We start from the raw sequence: 17,700 nt of genomic DNA, 5'->3' as shown, positions 1-17,700 counted from the left end.
TGTCTTGGGGCAAATACTCTCAGTGTCCATAAAAGAAAAGAGACATCCGTCAAGAGTCAAGAATCATCAGGTGCAACACTTAATGATAGTCAGAGGGTACAATAAGCAATCGAATCATATTAGGAAAACAGTTTAAAGAATAGCATAGCATAGAAATAGAAATAGAAATAGAAATAGAAATAGAAATAGAATAGAATAGAATAGAATAGAATAGAATAGAATAGAATAGAATAGAATAGAATAGAATTCTTCTATTGGCCAAGTGTGATTGGACACACAAGGAATTTGTCTTGGTGCAAATGCTCTCAGTGTACATTAAAAACAAAGATACATCCGTCAAGAGTCAAGAATCATCAGGCACCACACTTAATAATAGTCATAGGATACAATAAGCAATCAAATCATATTAGGAAAACAGTCAGTTTAAAGAATAGCATAGCATAGCATAGCATAGCATAGCATAGCATAGAATAGAATAGATAATAGGAATAGAATAGAATAGAATAGAATAGAATAGAATAGAATAGAATAGAATAGAATAGAATTATTTATTGGCCAATTGTGACTGGACACACAAGGAATTTGTCTTGGTGCAAATGCTCTCAGTGTCGATAAAAGAAAAGAGACATCCGTCAAGAGTCAAGAATCATCAGGTCCAACACTTAATGATAGTCACAGGGTACATTAAGCAATCAAATCATATTAGGAAAACAGTCAGTTTAAAGAATAGCATAGCATAGAAATAGAAATAGAAATAGGAATAGAAATAGCAATAGAATAGAATAGAATAGAATTCTTTTATTGGCCAAGTGTGATTGGACACACAAGGAATTTGTCTTGGTGCAAATGCTCTCAGTGTCCATAAAAGAAAAGATACATTCGTCAAGAGTCGAGAATCATCAGGTCCAACACTTAATGATAGTCAGAGGGTACAATAAGCACCCTGGAACCAAGGAGGAATTTCCTGACAGTGAGGACAATTAACCTGTGGAACTGCTTGCCACCAGAAGTTATATCTGCTCCATCACTGGAGAAGAAGAGAAGAGACTGAACAACCATTTGCCTGGAATGGCGTAGGGGTCTCCCGCTTGAGCGCGGGGCGGGGGGTTGTTCGACTAGAAGACCATGAAGGGCAATAAACCCCCTCCTCGTTTTACCTTTCCTGCCTAATGCTCTGGCTCCTTCTCTCTTCCAGCCCGCCTGGCTGAAGGATTTCCCCTCCCCCTCCTGGATCACCTGGAGCTCTCCAACCCGGTCCTTCAGGCTCACCAGGTGAGGGACAGGTGGGACAGGTGGGTGGGACAGGTGGGAAACTGACTTTTGTCCTAAAACAGGTGTCTCCAAACAGATGCTAAGGAATGATTGTGAGTTGAGGAATACCTGTGCACAAGTTTTGCCATGAATGTTCTGAAAATCAGTCAACCCTGGAGATTGCAAACTGAGCCAAGAAGACCAAAATTTGCATCCTCACAGCAACAGGATTCTAATTTTCTGATTGACCACACAGAGAGGGAGGGGGAGGGAGGGAGGAGGGGGACAGAGAGAGGGAGGGAGAAAGAGACAGAGAGGCATAAAGAGAAAAAGAGTGTGTGTGTGTGTGTGTGTGTGTGTGTGAAAGAGAAAGGGAGGAGAGAGAGAGAAAGAATGAGAGGGTGAGAGAGAGAGAGAAAGAGATGGGGAGAGAGAGAAAGAGAGACAGAGAGACATAAAGAGGAAGAGAGAGAGAGAGAGAGAGAAAGGGAGGAGAGAGAGAGAACGAATGAGAGGGGGAGAGAGAGATAAAGAGATGGGGAGAGAGAGAAAGAGACAGAGAGACATAAAGAGGATGAGAGAGAGAGAGAAAGAGAAAGGGAAGAGAGAGAGAGAAAGAATGAGAGGGTGAGAGAGATAAAGAGATGGGGAGAGAGAGAAAGAGACAGAGAGACATAAAGAGGAAGAGAGAGAGGAGAGAGTGAAAGAGAAAGGGAGGAGAGAGAGAGACGAATGAGAGGGGAGAGAGAGATAAAGAGATGGGGAGAGAGAGAAAGAGACAGAGAGACATAAAGAGGAAGAGAGAGAGAGAGAAAGAGAAAGGGAGGAGAGAGAGAAAGAATGAGAGGTGAGAGAGAGAGATAAAGAGATGGGGAGAGAGAGAAAGAGACAGAGAGACATAAAGAGGAAGAGAGAGAGAGGAAAGAGAAAGGAGGAGAGAGAGAGTGAAAGATGGGAGGGAGGGGAGGGAGAGAGGGAGGGAGGGAGGAGAGAGGCAGAATGAAAGAGGGGGAGAGAGAGAAAGAATGAGAGGGGGGAGGACAGAGAGTGAAAGAAAGTGGGGGCAGAAAGATAGAAAGAATGAGGGGAGAAAAAGAGAGAAAGAGAGAGAGGCGTGTTTCGTTGTCCTTCTATCTCTCCACAGGATTTTCTGGTTTTTGCATCGGACGTGCGCTATGTATAGAAAAGGTGTGGAGGAGAAACAGAGGAAAAGAGGAGGAAATGGAGGAATATCATCCCCACTTCTGGTTCCACTGGGCTTCGGCTTGGGGTTCTGCCGGAAATTCTCCAGAAACAGCCCTTTTAACATGGAACTTATAATAAAGAGAAGGCATATTTAATCACTCATGTATTGACCGCAGCTAGAATCGTATTTGCACAAAATTGGAAAAACGAAAAGATTCCATCAGATGATCACCAAAATATCAGAATGTGCAGAAATGAAAAGGCTAACGTTTGGGATTAAAGGGAAGTGAATATTATATGATAATGGGAATTGTTTTATTAACGGCTGGAGAATAAAAATGGAAATGTAAAAATTAGCGAAAAATAGTAAGCCTGTGAATAGAATCAAATTTGTTAAGACAGGGATTGTCATAATGAATTATTATGACAATCCCCATCTTAACATATTTGATTCTATTCACAGGCTTAGTATTTTTCGCTAATTTTTAAATTTCCATTTTTAGGGATATCGGGATTAAGTAAGAATAGAGTATCAAAGCTAAAGTAATGCATATGTATAAACAAACAGTAATTGTTATTGCACAAGATGTTTGTGCCCGTTTAAATGGAAGATGGATTGTTCGTAGAAAATAAAATAAAATAAATATTATTATAGAAAAATCCCCATGGAATTTTCCCCTCCCCAAAAACCTCCTGCGTGGCCATTGCTACAATCTCTGGAAGGTTGATGGATGTTTTTAATCCCAGCCAGGCATCTCAGGGTTGGCGAAGGGAAGACTTCAACGACCCTTCTCTTTCTTTCAGTATGGCAGAATGTTAGTTTCTTCATTTCCTGCCGGGTCCCTTGGCCCAAAAAGGCTCAAGAATTCCCCGCTTGCAAGTAGAGGGAGACCCATTTGTTCAGAACGGTGTAGGGTCTGCTGCTTAGGTGGAGGAGTTGGACCGCAAGACCTCCAACCTCCCTTCCAACTCTTCTTCTGTTCTGTTATTCCGTTATTCTTTCTATGATCAGGTGTATCAAACCCAAGGAAAGTTCGGAAGGGTCTAGGATCTCCTGCTGTGGTCAGGGGGGGTTGGACTAGACCAGTAGTCGCCAACCGGTGGGCCAGGGACCACTGGTGGTCCGCGAGAAAGTTTTGGTGATCTGCGGAGAAATGTCACCCCCCCCCCAAAAGCAATTAATCCAGGCTGCGTGGGAACACAAGGCTGCAATGCCCACGTGGCCTGTAGAAACGCAAAGCTTGTGTCACTTGCATTGCGCACAACATGAGGTAGTGAGGGAGGGGGGAAAGGGCAGAGGCGGGGGACTCGCCCCACTCGCCCTACGCGCCTGGCCTGGCCACTGGGCTGCTTCTTTCCGCTTCTTCCTTCTTCTGCTTTTGGCTGCACGCAAGGAAAGCAGCAGAAGTCTTTCTTTCTCTCCTTCAGACTCTGCCAGAAATGAGTCTTTGGGACCCTGCAAGGCCTCCTGCTCCAAGAGGCTGCGCCGGCAAAGACTCATTTGTGGCGGAGTTTGGGGGAGAGAAAGAAAGACTTCTGCGGCTTCTGCTGCTTTCCTTGCATGAAGCTAAAAATCTCTCCTCTCTCCCTCTTTCTCTCCCCCTGAGAACAGAGCTGGAGACAGTATCCTGCGATCCCAAATAAAGATCGATCGGTAGGAAAACGGGGTGGGGAATTTTCCTGCAGACTTTATTTCGGGGATTTTTCCCAGGGTCTCTGCTGCTTTCTGATGAGCAAGTCAGCAAGTCGCCGTCAGTCAAGATTCATCTTAGTGGTCCGTGGGATTTAAAATGATGAGTCTGGCGGTCCCTGAGGTCCAAAGGTTGGTGACCCCTGGACTAGATGACCTCCAAGGTCCCTTCCCCACCCTATGTTCTGTCCCGTGTTCTTCTTGAGTGTCATGTAACATGGACAATGGGACTTCTTGGGAGGCTGCGCTTGGAGGCGACCAGCAGAGGGAGCCAGAAAAGCAGTAAAGAACCAGCTCTGAAGGCCACGGCCAAATTAAGTCCCCCGGGGGGTTTGAGATCAAGGCTGGGCCAGCACCTCCGGTCCCTACCCAGGTGTCGAGCATGGAAACCAGGCTGATGGTCCCTGGCTCTGGATTGTCCCCAAAGGACATCAGGGAGGCAAGAGGTTTACTCAAGGAAAGGCAGGTCATCAGCCCCAGACCATTTGGGGCTTTCAAAGGTTCCCTTGGCCCAAAGTGAAAATGCTTGAAGGACATTCATTGGGGAAAGTGGGGTGTGTGTGTGTGTGAACCTGTTGGGGGAGAACAGGAAGAGGAAGATCTTGGCTGCTTTGAATTATTGGTAAAAAAAATAATAAATGCAGGATATCAATCCATCCATCCATCAACAGATCCATTATTTCTTCAGTTAATTAAACCAGGGAAAATGAAAAAAAGTTAATTAATTTTGTTTAAAAAAACTATTGTAATCAAATAAAGTAAAAAGCAGGATACAAAGATAATAAATAGTTTAAAATAAAATAAAATGAAATGAAATGAAATAAAATAAAATAAAATAAAATAAAATAATAAAATAAAATAAAATAAAATAAAATAAAATAAAATAATAAAATAAAATAATAAAATAAAATAAATAAAATAAAATAAAATAATAAAATAAAATATAATAAAATAAAATAATAAAATAAAATAAAATATAATAAAATAATAAAATAAAATAAAATAATAAAATAAAATAAAATAAAATAAAATAAAGCTGGAAGGGACCTTGGAGGTCTTCTAGTCCAACCCCCTGCCCAGGCAGGAGCCTTTCTCTTCAAAACCTCCAGTGATAGAGCCCCCACAGCTTCTGGTGGCAAGCTGTTCCACCGGTTCATTGTTCCCACTGTCAGGAAATTCCTCCTTAGTTCTAAGTTGCTTCTCTCCTCGGTTAGTTTCCACCCATTGCTTCTCGTCCTGACACTTTGGTGCTTTGGGGAGTAGCTTGACTGCCTCTTCTTTGGGGCAGCCCCTCAGGTCCTGGAAGACTGCTATCATGTCCCCGCTAGTCCTTCTTTTTGTTAGACTGACACACGCGGCTCCTGCAACCGTTCTTCATACCTTTCAGTCTCCAAGCTTTTGATCATCTTCGTTTCTCTTCTCGGCACCTTTCCCAAAGTCTCAGCCTCTTTATTTGTAATGTGGGGACCAAACTGGACACAGGATTCCAGCTGTGGCCTTAATCCCCGAAGCTTCTTCTATTCTATCGCCTGGTTTCAGCCAGCCCCTTTTCTTCTTTTCAAGAATTATTTCATGGAGGGTTAGAGATTCTCAGCCCTCCAAGTCCTGGTTGTCCCAAAGGTGCAATTTTTTTTTTTTCCTCAAGAAGAAACTGGACTTTCTGGTTTTTTCTTTGAAGACGTTTCCCTTCTCATCCCAGAAGCTTCTTCAGCTCTGAGCTGAAAACGTCTTCAAAGGAAAACAAGAAAGCCCAGCTGCCTCTTGGGAAAAACACACACACAAAAAAGCACCTTTGGGACAAGAAATGGAGGCGTTTTTCCCCTGTGATGGGAAGTGAATTTGAGGAACAACAACAACAACAACAACAACAAAAGGGTTTCATTGTCTTAGTTGGCAAATGAACAAATTAGGCCCAGACAGGCTCCCCCAGAGCGGAAGTCACCAACCTGGGCAACTTTAAGCCTGGCGAACTTCGACTCCCAGAATTATTGTAATCCCAGAATTAAAGCTGGCTGGGGAATTCTGGGAGGTGAAGCCCACCAGGCTTAAAGTGGACAAGGCTGGAGACCCCTGCCCCATAGGACTGGCTAAGCAGGGGTGTCAAACTCGATTTCATTGAGGGCCACATCAGGGTTGTGTTTGACCTCATGTGGGTGCAAGTAGGGGCATGTGTGTGTCCTGTGTGTGTGTGTGTGTATGTGTGTCCATCTGGGGTAGGCATGGCTAGCTTGATATCACTGGTGTCGGGGGCACCTGGGGGTGGCCATGGCAGGGCTTCCCTCCCTCACTTTCATTATAATCTCCTTCCTTCCTTCCTTCCTTCCCTCCCTCCCTCCTTTACTCCTTCCTTTCCACTTCCTTCTTCCTTCCTTTCTCTCTCTCCCTTCCTTCCTCTCTTGCCTTTGCGCCCTTCCTTCCCTCTTCCTCCCTCCCTCCCTCCTTCCTCTCTCTCCCTTTCATTCCTCTCTCTTTCCCTCCCTCTGTTCCCTCTTCCTCCTTCCCTCCCACCTTCCATCTTTCCTTTTCTCTCTCCCTTCCTTTCTCTCTCTTTCTCTCCCTCCCTCCCTTCCCTCCCTCCTTTATTCCTTCCTTTCCTCTCCCTCCCTCCCTTCCTTCTCCCTTCCTTCCTCTCTTGTCTTTGCGCCCTTCCTTCCCTCTTCCTCCCTCCCTCCCTCCTTCCTCTCTCTCTCTTCATTCCTCTCTCTTTCCCTCCCTCCCTTCCCTCTTCCTCCTTCCCTCCCACCTTCCATCTTTCCTTTTACTCTCTCCCTTCCTTCCTCTCTCTTTCCCTCCCTCCCTCCTTTCCATCTTCCTTCCTTCCTTCCTTCCTTCCTTCCTTCCTTCCTTCCTTCCTTCCTTCCTTCCTTTTTCTTCTTTTCCTTCCCTCTTCATTCTCCCTTCTCCTTCCTTCCCCTCTTTCCTTGTTTTTCCTTCCTTGCTCTTTCCTTCCAGGGATGGGCGGCTACCGGTTCACCCCAATTGGGGTGAACTGGGATCTAATTTTATCATTTTTCATTGTCAGTTTGGCGAAACCCCACCCCCAAATCCCACCCTGGCTAGCCCCACCCACCCCACCCTTCTCCTCCCAGGAGTCCCCACACAGCCCATTTTGGATGCAGGTAAGGGCAGGGCACACGTGGAGTCTTGAGGAGGGCAAAAAACGGGCCTCCAAGAAGTTTGGGAGGCTGGGAATGGGCCCGTTTCCAGCTTCCAGAGGGCCCAGGGAGCCATTTTCTCCCTCTTGGAGGCTGGAGGAACAGGGAGAGCAAATCCCCCCCACCGCCATGGTGCAGGAGACTGACTAGGCCACGCCCACCGTAGCCACACCCACCCAGCAACCGGGCAGAGAACCACTCGCTAAAATTGTTCAAGCCCTCTTTCCTTCTTTTGCTTCGTCTTCCCTCTTTCCCTTCCTCCTTTCCTCTCTCTTCTCGTGTGCTCCAATCCAAAAGGTGGAAGAACGTTTCTCCTTTCGTTTCGTTTTTCGTTTGTTTTGCTAGACGTCTAGCAAGCGAAAACGGAGCCCCGTTTTTTTCGGCTGGGATGGTCTCCTGCCACCCTCTGCCAGCTCCAAGCTCTGTTTCCACTGGCAGAGGGCTGGCTGCAGAAGAACGTCGCAGCCGAAAAACGGGGCTGTTTCCAGGCCAGATCAAAGCCCCCCAGCCCCGCTCCAGTGGTGGGATTCATTTTTTTTTACTATCGGTTCTGTGGGCGTGGCTTGGTGGGTGTGGTGGGCATGGCATGGTGGGTGTGGCTCGTTGGGCATGGATGGTGGGTGTGGTGTGGCTTGGTGGGCGTGGCAGGAGAAGGTTACTGCAAAATCCCCATTTCCTCCCCAACCCACTGACCTGCCTTCCAGCTCCATTCTCCTGTGCAGGGCAACCAAAGGAGACCCAGCCAATCAGCTGGGACTCAACGGGAGGCAGAGAAGAGGTGGGGTTGGCGGGGCCCAGTCAGAGATGGCATTGGCCGGTTCGCCCAACGACTCAGAATTTCCGCTACCAGTTCTCAAAAACCGGTGTGAACCAGCTAAATCCTACCTCTGCCCTTCTCTCAAGCATGACTGTCAGCTTTGGAAGCCATATTGGGATCCGGCGCTGCCACATAGCCTGAGAAAGTGGGAGGCAGTGAATTCAACTGAGTAGCTCTAAGTAGATAAAATAAAATTCTTTTGGTAGTTCAAAGTCCTTGAGTATGACGCAGAATGAAATAAGAATCTTACTTTGGACAGATCGGAATGGGGCCATGTGATGTGATGACGGCCGAGAGGGGGATAGATTTGTAGCTTTGAATATTGCAAAGGAACCCAAAAACTTTCCGATTGTGGATGCCACAGATGTGCCAGTTTACTATCTTAGTAAAGCAATCTTTGAGAAGACGTTTGTCTTGAAGTTACTGGCTGGAAAGGAGGGTTGCTGGAACGCTGACAGTGACCCGGCCATCTTGGTGGGAGTTGAATGTCAGGCTGACGGAAGAGGGAATGAATGTAACCTTTTCTATGGAAACTGAATGTTTTTAAAGGTATCAGTGATGGGCCATCTGCTAAGATAAAGGCAAGTCATGGCACACGCTTCAAAGCAAACCAAGAAGCCTGTAATTGTGAAGTCGGTCTGGCAAGAACAAAGAATGCTTATCCACAGGGAACTGCATGTGTAAATCTTGTAAGAATCCTGGCTAATTGGAAAGCTGATAAAAGTAATTCCAGTTAGCCAACTTGCAGACCTCAGCTAACAGTTAGGGCTCGAGATGGCCTGCAGCGAATCAAATGTCTATTAGGTAACTCCTAGGACATTCGTTAGCCAAGACTTGGGAATGGGGACAGCTAGAGACCAATAGAACAAACTGTAGAACTATTACTAAAACGTTTGCTCGATGATACGTCTTATTATCTCGCTTGGTCCCACCTTGTCCCTTAGTGAAAATGTATAAAGCTTGCTCAATCCTTCGTTCTTGGCGCTTGGCATTTTGGTCAGGAGCCCTTTTCCTTGGAGGACCCCAATAAAAAGCCATCAGAAAGTTAACCGTACAAAAAATAGCAGACTGTGCTGACGTGGACAGGCTCACACTTAAAATGAGAGAGAAAGAAGAATCAGAAAGCTACTGGATTTGACATAGAACAGGGGTTCCCAACCTGGGGGTGCGAGACGATATTCCAGAGGGTGCGAGAAAAGTCCGGGTAAATAATAGGATATTGGCTCTATGTTGGCATTTTTATTTATTTTGCAATGGATTAACTTGGTTTTCATTTTAGAGTTAAGCATTGTTATTTAGTGGCCGTCACATACGTAGCTGAAAAGATTCAATCCTACCGTAGATTTAATGCGTTCAGTAGTTCCTAAAGTCTAAATTTCAGGGGGTGCGAGGTTCGAGTGAAATTTCTTTAGGGGCGCGGGATGAAAAAAAGCTTGGGAACCACTGGCATAGATGGTCCACGTGGCTAGAAAAAGAGAGATAAGAATTAGAAAAAAACGATTAAATAAGAATACTCAAGAAAGTGATACACAAGGTATAATAGGATAGACAGAAAGATCAAAGATGTATAATAATCAGTCTAATATACGTATTAAGGATAGGTATGAATCGATGTTAAAGTATAAGACAATGTTATACGTGGATGTCAGTGCTGTTGAGAAAGTAATTAAGGTTTGTAGTGGTGGAAAATAATAATAATGTATTGGGGGAAGAAAAAGCCACCAGAAAACCTGCACATCGTGCCTGGCCTCTATCTTTGGCTTTGTCCCTCGGCTCAGACCCAAATTGGGGACAACCTTGGCAGGAAAGGCAGGGCATCATAATAATCAGGACGATAGATCTCAGAGAGGAGAAACTAAGCAGGAATGTGAGAAGGACCTTGGGAGGCAGGAGGAGGAGGAAGAAGAAGAAGAAGAAGGGAGCCAAGGCACGGGTGGAATCCAAGGAATGTGAACGGAAAGCAAGAATGAGGGTGGGGAGTGTAAATGTGACCCAGAAGGGACCCTCCCTAAGCTCTCTGGAAAGTCAGGGCATGGAGGAGGGATCCGCTCTCGGGCTTGCCCAGTTCCGTGAGGGTAACGTTCAGGTATGTTAGCGCTCGGAGTTTGGGCTTCCTCTCTGGATAACCGCGAAGGGCTGCAGCTCTGCTCGGGAGGAAAGTCAAACCGACTAGGCCGGTGGTTTCCACACACCCACCCACCCACGAACCCTTCCTGTCGTGTGGGGTCCTTGGGGATCCCTGAACCTGGTGGCTCTCTTGCCGACGCTTCGCAAGCCACCTCTTGTGACTGAGGCAGGGAGCCCCTGTCTATGAACAGAGGGGAAACCCGGCTCCCTCCTACACGGAAGGTGTTATCGATTATTTACAAAGTCTGCGCTACTGATAGTAAATGAACTTCTCGTCACTCCTTATCACCCATCCCCCTCCCACGTAGGACTGTATGACTGTAACTTTGTGGCTTGTATCCTTACGATGATACATATTGACTGTTTCCTGGTATGATTTGATTGCTGGTTGTACCCTCTGACTGTCATTAAGTGTTGGACCTGATGATTCTTGACTCCTGACGAACGTATCTTTTCTTTTATGTACACTGAGAGCATTTGCACCGAAGACAGATTCCTTGTGTGTCCAATCACACTTGGCCAATAAAGAATTCTCTTCTCTTCTCTTCTCTTCTCTTCTCTTCTCTTCTCTTCTCTTCTCTTCTCTTCTCTTCTCTTCTCTTCTCTTCTCTTCTTATTCTATTGTATTCTATTCTATTCTATTTCTATTCTATTCTATTCTATTCTATTCCTTATTCATTCCATTCCATATTTTCTATTCTATTCTATTCTATTCTATTCTATTCTGTTCTGTTCTGTTCTGTTCTGTTCTGTTCTATTCTATTCTATTCTATTCTATTCTATTCTATTCCTTATTCATTCTATTCTGTTCTATTCCTTATTCATTCCATTCCATATTTTCTATTCTATTCTATTCTATTCTATTCTATTCTATTCTCCGTCCTCCGTTCTCCATCCTCCATCCTCCATTCTCTTCCCTTCCCTTCCCATTCTAATTCCATTCCATTCCATTCCAGGAGAGAAGCAACCGGGAACTAAGAAGAAACTTCCTTACTGTGAAGACAGTTAATCAGCGGAACAGTTTCCCTCCAGAAGTTGTGGATGTGCCATCACCGGAGATGGTTTAAGGAAAGACCGGACGACTGTTTTTCCCGAAAGGGTTTAGGGCCTTCTGCTTGAGCAGAGGGTTGGACTAGAGGACCTCCCAGGTCCCTTCAAATTCCGTTATTCTCTTAGAACTAAGGAAGAATTTCTTAGCAGTGGAATGGCTTTCTTCCATGTTGGAGCAATGGGTGCTCCAACACTGGAGGATTTCCAAGAAGAGACTGGAGGGCCGTTTGTCTGGTATGGTCTAAGATCTCCTGCTCAAGCGGGGGTTAGACTAGAAGACCTCCCAGGTCCCTTCCAAGCCTGTTATTCTGTGTTGACCTCCCTTTCGCAAGAGACGAGGTTTCCGGAGAACATGTCAGAGCAGGAAACTCTTCATATGGGAAGCTTATTCAGCGCCCTGAAATCTTGCCAAACCACAGGAAATCTTTCGCCTTTCTCAGGAAAATGCTGGTCAGCAAAATTCCATAGAAAATGCAAACACAAAAAGCTCCCCCCAAAAAGGCTACAGGTCTGCCAAGTAGATAGAACATAAATTCTTTGGAATCCCAAGTTATGGGTTTGTTCTCCAGAAGACCCCGAGTCCCCTTTTCCTCGAACTCGGGCTTTTCCACTGTCTCCAAGTTGGACCTTCCTTTCCATTCCTTGGGCAGAAAACCTGGTCGCCATCTCCTGTAGACCAGAGATGGCTGTGCGGAAAAGCACGGGGGCTTCTTTGATAAAGGAGCGTATTTGTAGCTCACGGGTTGAAGCACTGATGATGCTCCCTGGTTTTCTTGCAGACGTTTCATGACCCAACTAGGGAACATCATCAGCGCTAGAAGAAGGGGATTTGGAGGGAGGAAGAGGAGGAGGAGGAGGAGGAGGAGGAGGAGAATGACCGTGAGGTCCTTGGTGCTCTCTGATTTGGGTGGTTTTCTTGTAGACATTTCATGACCCAACTAGGGATCATCACCAGTGCTAGAAGAAGGGGGTTTGGAGAGAGGAAGAGGAGGAGGAGGAGGAGGAGGAGGAGGAGGAGGAGGAGGAGGGAGGAGGAGGAGGAGGAGGAGGAGGAGGAGGAGGAGGAGGAGGAGGAGAGAATGACCGTGAGGTCCTTGGTGCTCTCTGATTTGGGTGGTTTTCTTGTAGACATTTCATGACCCAACTAGGGATCATCACCAGTGCTAGAAGAAGGGGGTTTGGAGAGAGGAGGAGGAGGAGGAGGAGGAGGAGGAGGAGGAGGAGGAGGAGGAGGAGGAGGAGGAGGAGGAGGAGGAGGAGGAGGAGGAGGAGGAGAATGACCGTGAGGTCCTTGGTGCTCTCTGAGCTGGGTGGTTTTCTTGTAGACATTTCATGACCCAACTAGGGAACATCACCAGTGCTAGAAGAGTTTGGAGAGAGGAGGAGGAGGAGGAGGAGGAGGAGGAGGAGGAGGAGGAGGAGGAGGAGGAGGAGGAGGAGAATGACTGTGAGGTCCTTGGTGCTCTCTGAGCTGGGTGGTTTTCTTGTAGACATTTCATGACCCAACTAGAGATCATCACCAGTGCTAGAAGAAGGGGTTTGGAGAGAGGAGGAGGAGGAGGAGGAGGAGGAGGAGGAGGAGGAGGAGGAGAGGAGGAGGAGGAGGAGGAGGAGGAGGAGGAGGAGGAGGAGGAGGAGGAGGAGGAGAATGACCGTGAGGTCCTTGGTGCTCTCTGATTTGGGTGGTTTTCTTGTAGACATTTCATGACCCAACTAGGGATCATCACCAGTGCTAGAAGAAGGGGGTTTGGAGAGAGGAGGAGGAGGAGGAGGAGGAGGAGGAGGAGGAGGAGGAGGAGGAGGAGGAGGAGAGGAGGAGGAGGAGGAGGAGGAGGAGGAGGAGGAGAATGACCGTGAGGTCCTTGGTGCTCTCTGAGCTGGGTGGTTTTCTTGTAGACATTTCATGACCCAACTAGGGAACATCACCAGTGCTAGAAGAGTTTGGAGAGAGGGGAGGAGGAGGAGGGAGGAGGAGGGGGAGGAGGAGGAGGAGGAGGAGGAGGAGGAGGAGGAGGAGGAGAATGACTGTGAGGTCCTTGGTGCTCTCTGAGCTGGGTGGTTTTCTTGTAGACATTTCATGACCCAACTAGAGATCATCACCAGTGCTAGAAGAAGGGGGTTTGGAGAGAGGAGGAGGAGGAGGAGGAGGAGGAGGAGGAGAAGGAGGAGGAGGAGGAGGAGGAGGAGGAGGAGGAGGAGGAGGAGGAGGAGGAGAATGACCGTGAGGTCCTTGGTGCTCTCTGAGCTGGGTGGTTTTCTTGTAGACATTTCATGACCCAACTAGGGAACATCATCAGTGCTAGAAGAAGGAGAGAGGAGAGAGGAGGAGGAGGAGGAGGAGGAGGGGGGGGGAATGACTGTGAGGTCCTTGGTGCTCTCTGAGCTGGGTGGTTTTCTTGTAGACATTTCATGACCCAACTAGGGAACATCACTAGTGCTAGAATGGAATGGGGAGGAAGGGGAGGAGAAGGAGGAGAACTTGATGCTCTCTGAGCTTGATGTTTTCTTGTTGCAGCACTGATGATGTTACCTAGTTTGGGTCATAAAATGTCTGCAAGAAAACAACCAAGTTCACAGAGCATCAAGGACCCCAAATTCTCCTCCTCCCTCCCCTCCCTCCCTCCCTTTCTTTCTTCCCCTCCTCCTTGTCCTATTTCTCAATTGTTCCTCCTCCTTTCTCTCCTCCCCCTCCTCCTCATCTTCTTCTTCCTCCTCCTTTCTTTCCTCCTTCTGCTCTTCTTCACCCCCTCCCTTCTAGCACTGCCAAAGTTCCCTAGTTGGGTCATGAAACATCTGTAAGGAAACAGCCAAGCTTAGAGAACATCCAGGACCCCATAGTTCTTCTCCTTCCTTCCTTCCTTCCTTCCTTCCTTCCTTCCTTCCTTCCTTCCTTCCTTCCTTCCTTCCTTCCTTCCTTTCTTCCTTCCTAAGGTTGACTCAGCCTTCCCTCCTTCCGAGGTGGGTAAAATGAGGACCCAGATTGTTGGGGGGCAGAGGCTGACTCTATAAACTGATTAGAGAGGTTCTTCCTTCCTTCCTTCCTTCCTTCCTTCCTTCCTTCCTTCCTTCCTTCCTTCCTTCCTTCCTTCCTTTCCTTCCTTCCTTCCTTCCTTCCTTCCTTCCTTCCTTCCTTCCTCCCTCCCTCCCTCCCTCCCTTCCTTCCTTCCCCCTCCTCCTCGTCCCATTTCTCAATTATTCCTCCTCCTCTCTCTCCTTCTGCTCCTCTTCACCCCACTCCTCCTAACCCTGATGATGTTCCCCAGTTGGGTCACGAAACGTCTGCCAGAAAGCCACCCAGCTCCGAGATCACATCCTCACTTCAACCCTGAGCTAACAAATATCCTCCTTTATGGGCAGCACATCGGGTACCAAGCACCAAACACTTCCGAAAGCCATATGCACGTAGGGAAAAACATTGTGCACGCGGGCACGCTTCTGCCCACTAACGCCGACGACGTTCCCCCGTTTGCTTCATGAAATGTCTGGAAGAAAACCGCGCAGGTCAGAGAGCCCCAAGGACTCTGCCCATTTGGGGTCCTGGCCTCTCCATGGCTCTTGTTCAGGATGCACGCACGCCTGTTCAAACCGTGACGGTTGCGGGCAGGAAAGTTGCATCTAACCATTTGTAGCCCAGGAGGCTGACTGGCAGAGATGGAGAGCCGTGAATTATTCCAGCTGCAAGCACATGAATGCCGAGAAAGCAAGATTGATAATGTTTTCCACCCCTCCCTCATTCAGGGATTAATAGACCAGTTTTACAGAGAAACATCAATTCTTTCAGAATCTGGAGGCTTCGGTGTGGGTTTGGTTTTGGTTTTGTTGTATTTTTTATTTTTTTTAGCACAAAAACCGTCCTCTATCCATGCCAATCTTTTTCCCCCTTCCTACTGGAGCTGAATTATTTTGGAAAGCAACTGCCAAGACAGATGGAATGAAATTGACTTGATTTATTTATGGGGTGACTGAGGAATTAAAATACTGCTCTCCGTTAAGGGGTGAAAAAAATAAAATAAGAGCCAGTTTTCCCGACAAGGCTTCAGTTTAGAGCTGGCAGGCAGGCTGGGTCCCAATCCCAGGCCTGTGCTTGGAGAGGGCCTCTCACACGCTTGCAGGCATCCCGCGTCGCTCCAGCTGAACTCACAGACATTCCTGGCCTGGCTGAAAGCTGCTGATCTGGGGCTCAGGAGAACCGACGTGTTGGAAGGACGTGGCCTGCAACACCAGCCAAATATGTTTAGGCATCCAGTTCTCTCATCCATTCCTCTCGAAAACTCACATAGGTGTGGACTGGAACAGCTTGACCCAAAAGAAGACGTAGTTTTGAGGGGGAGTGATAAGGCTGGCAAATAGCGCATTATCTTGTGGATGTTCAGATCCTGTGAATGATCAGCCCAAGAGTTTGTGTTAGAAGAGATAGCACCTCCGGGATATGTTGCCTTCCTGGGCACATGAAGAGCAATAGCCCTTAGACTTATACACTGCTTTGCGGTGCTTTACGATCCTCTCTAAGCGGTTTGACAGAATCAGCGTATTGCCCCCAGCAATCTGAGTCCTCGTTTAACTCAGAAGGATGGAAGGGCGAGTCAACCGGGAGCCTGATGAGAAGTGAACTGCTGGCAATGGGCAGAATTAGCCTGCAATGCTGCATTCTAAGCACTGGGCGGGGGAAGGAAGGAAGGAAGGAAGGAAGGAAGGAAGGAAGGAAGGAAGGAAGGAAGGAAGGAAGGAAGGAAGGAAGGAAGGAAGGATAAGAGAAGGAAGAAGCCAATGAAGGAATGCAGGGAGAAGGAAGGAAGGAAGGAAGGAAGGAAGGAAGGAAGGAAGGAAGGAAGGAAGGAAGGAAGGAAGGAAGGAAGGAAGGAAGAATAAGAGAAGGAAGAAGCCAATGAAGGAATGCAGGGAGAAGGAAGAAAGGAAGGAAGGAAGGAAGGAAGGAAGGAAGGAAGGAAGGAAGGAAGGAAGGAAGGAAGGAAGGAAGGAAGGAAGGAAGGAAGAATAAGAGAAGGAAGAAGCCAATGAAGGAAGAAGGAATGCAGGGAGAAGGAAGGAAGGGAGGGAGGGAGGAGGAGGGAGGAAGGAAGGAAGGAAGGAAGGAAGGAAGGAAGGAAGGAAGGAAGGAAGGAAGGAAGGAAGGAAGGAAGAATAAGAGAAGGAAGAAGCCAATGAAGGAATGCAGGAGAAGGAAGGAAGGAAGGAAGGAAGGAAGGAAGGAAGGAAGGAAGGAAGGAAGGAAGGAAGAATAAGAGAAGGAAGAAGCCAATGAAGGAAGAAGGAATGCAGGAGAAAGGAAGGAAGGGAGGGAGGGAGGGAGGGAGGAAGGAAGGAAGGAAGGAAGGAAGGAAGGAAGGAAGAATAAGAGAAGGAAGAAGCCAATGAAGGAAGGAAGGAAGAATAAGAGAAGGAAGAAGCCAATGAAGGAAGGAAGGAAGAATAAGAGAAGGAAGAAGCCAATGAAGGAAGAAGGAATGCAGGGAGAAGGAAGGAAGGAAGGGAGGGAGGGAGGGAGGGAGGAAGGAAGGTAGGATGGAAGGAAGGAAGGAAGGAAGAATAAGAGAAGGAAGAAGCCAATGAAGGAAGAAGGAATGCAGGGAGAAGGAAGGAAGGAAGGAAGGAAGGAAGGAAGGAAGGAAGGAAGGAAGGAAGGAAGGAATAGTAATAGCACTTATACTTGTGTACCATTTTACAGTGCTTTACAGCCTCTCCAAGCCATTTACAGAGTCAGCGTCTTCCCCCACCAAAATCTGGGTCCTTATTTAACTTGGTAGGATGGAAGGCTGAGCCAACTTTGTCCCATCATGATCGAACGCCTGGCTGTGGGCAGAGTTAACTTGCAATACTGCACTCTAATCACTGCCCCACCATGGCTCTTTATGAACCTCTCCATAAATTCAAGGAACCACCAAAAAGTCTCCCATCGACAGGGCAAGTCACTTGTGTAGAATAACAGAGAAAGTGTGTTAGAAGGGACCTTGGAGGTCTTCTAGGCCAATCGCCTGCTCAAGCAGGAGACTGTATAGTAAGGGGTACCCAAACTGAGCAACTTTAAAATAGGTGGACTTCAACTCCCAGAATTGCCTAGCCAGCCTAGATGAAGGTTCTTCTATATCAGTGTTTTTTCAACCTTTGCAACTTCAACTCTCAGAATTCCTTAGCCAGCAAATGTTTGATTGGTTGGTTGAGTGAGTGAGTGGATGAGTTGGTTAGGTGGTTGGTTGAGTGAGTTGGATGAGTTGGTTGGCTGAATTGAACAAGTTGGTTGATTGAGTTGAATGAGTTGGATGAGTTGGTTGGTTGAATTCAATGAGTTGGTTGGTTGGTTGGTTAAGTTGGATGAGTTGGTTGGTTGATTGGTTGAGTTCAATGAGTTGGTTGGTTGAGTGAGTTGAATGAATTGGATTAGTTGGTTGGTTGAATTCAGTGAGTTG

The 17,700-nt window shown here is 47.1% G+C and overlaps 1 protein-coding gene across 2 annotated transcripts in view; it reads left to right on the top strand.

Annotated features, from left to right (window-relative positions):
* LOC113452151 (lipopolysaccharide-binding protein-like) overlaps positions 1-17,700 on the top strand; it is a 55,114-nt gene that overhangs the window by 26,716 nt on the left and 10,698 nt on the right. Inside the window, exons 14-15 of one of the 2 annotated variants that reach the window (XM_087931948.1) lie at positions 1,196-1,272; positions 2,396-2,598. In XM_087931948.1, coding sequence (XP_087788074.1) covers positions 1,196-1,272; positions 2,396-2,434 — 116 coding nt within the window. In that variant the 3' untranslated portion in view covers positions 2,435-2,598. Of the gene's footprint in view, positions 1-1,195; positions 1,273-2,395; positions 2,599-17,700 lie in introns of those variants that run through there. The other variant, XM_087931949.1, reaches the window with a different exon arrangement.

Source organism: Pseudonaja textilis, chromosome 3, assembly GCF_049901715.1.
Source record: "Pseudonaja textilis isolate UNSWEBS1 chromosome 3, rPseTex1.2, whole genome shotgun sequence".
Lineage (NCBI taxonomy): Eukaryota > Metazoa > Chordata > Lepidosauria > Squamata > Elapidae > Pseudonaja > Pseudonaja textilis.
This window is presented reverse-complemented; position numbering and strand designations above follow the sequence as displayed.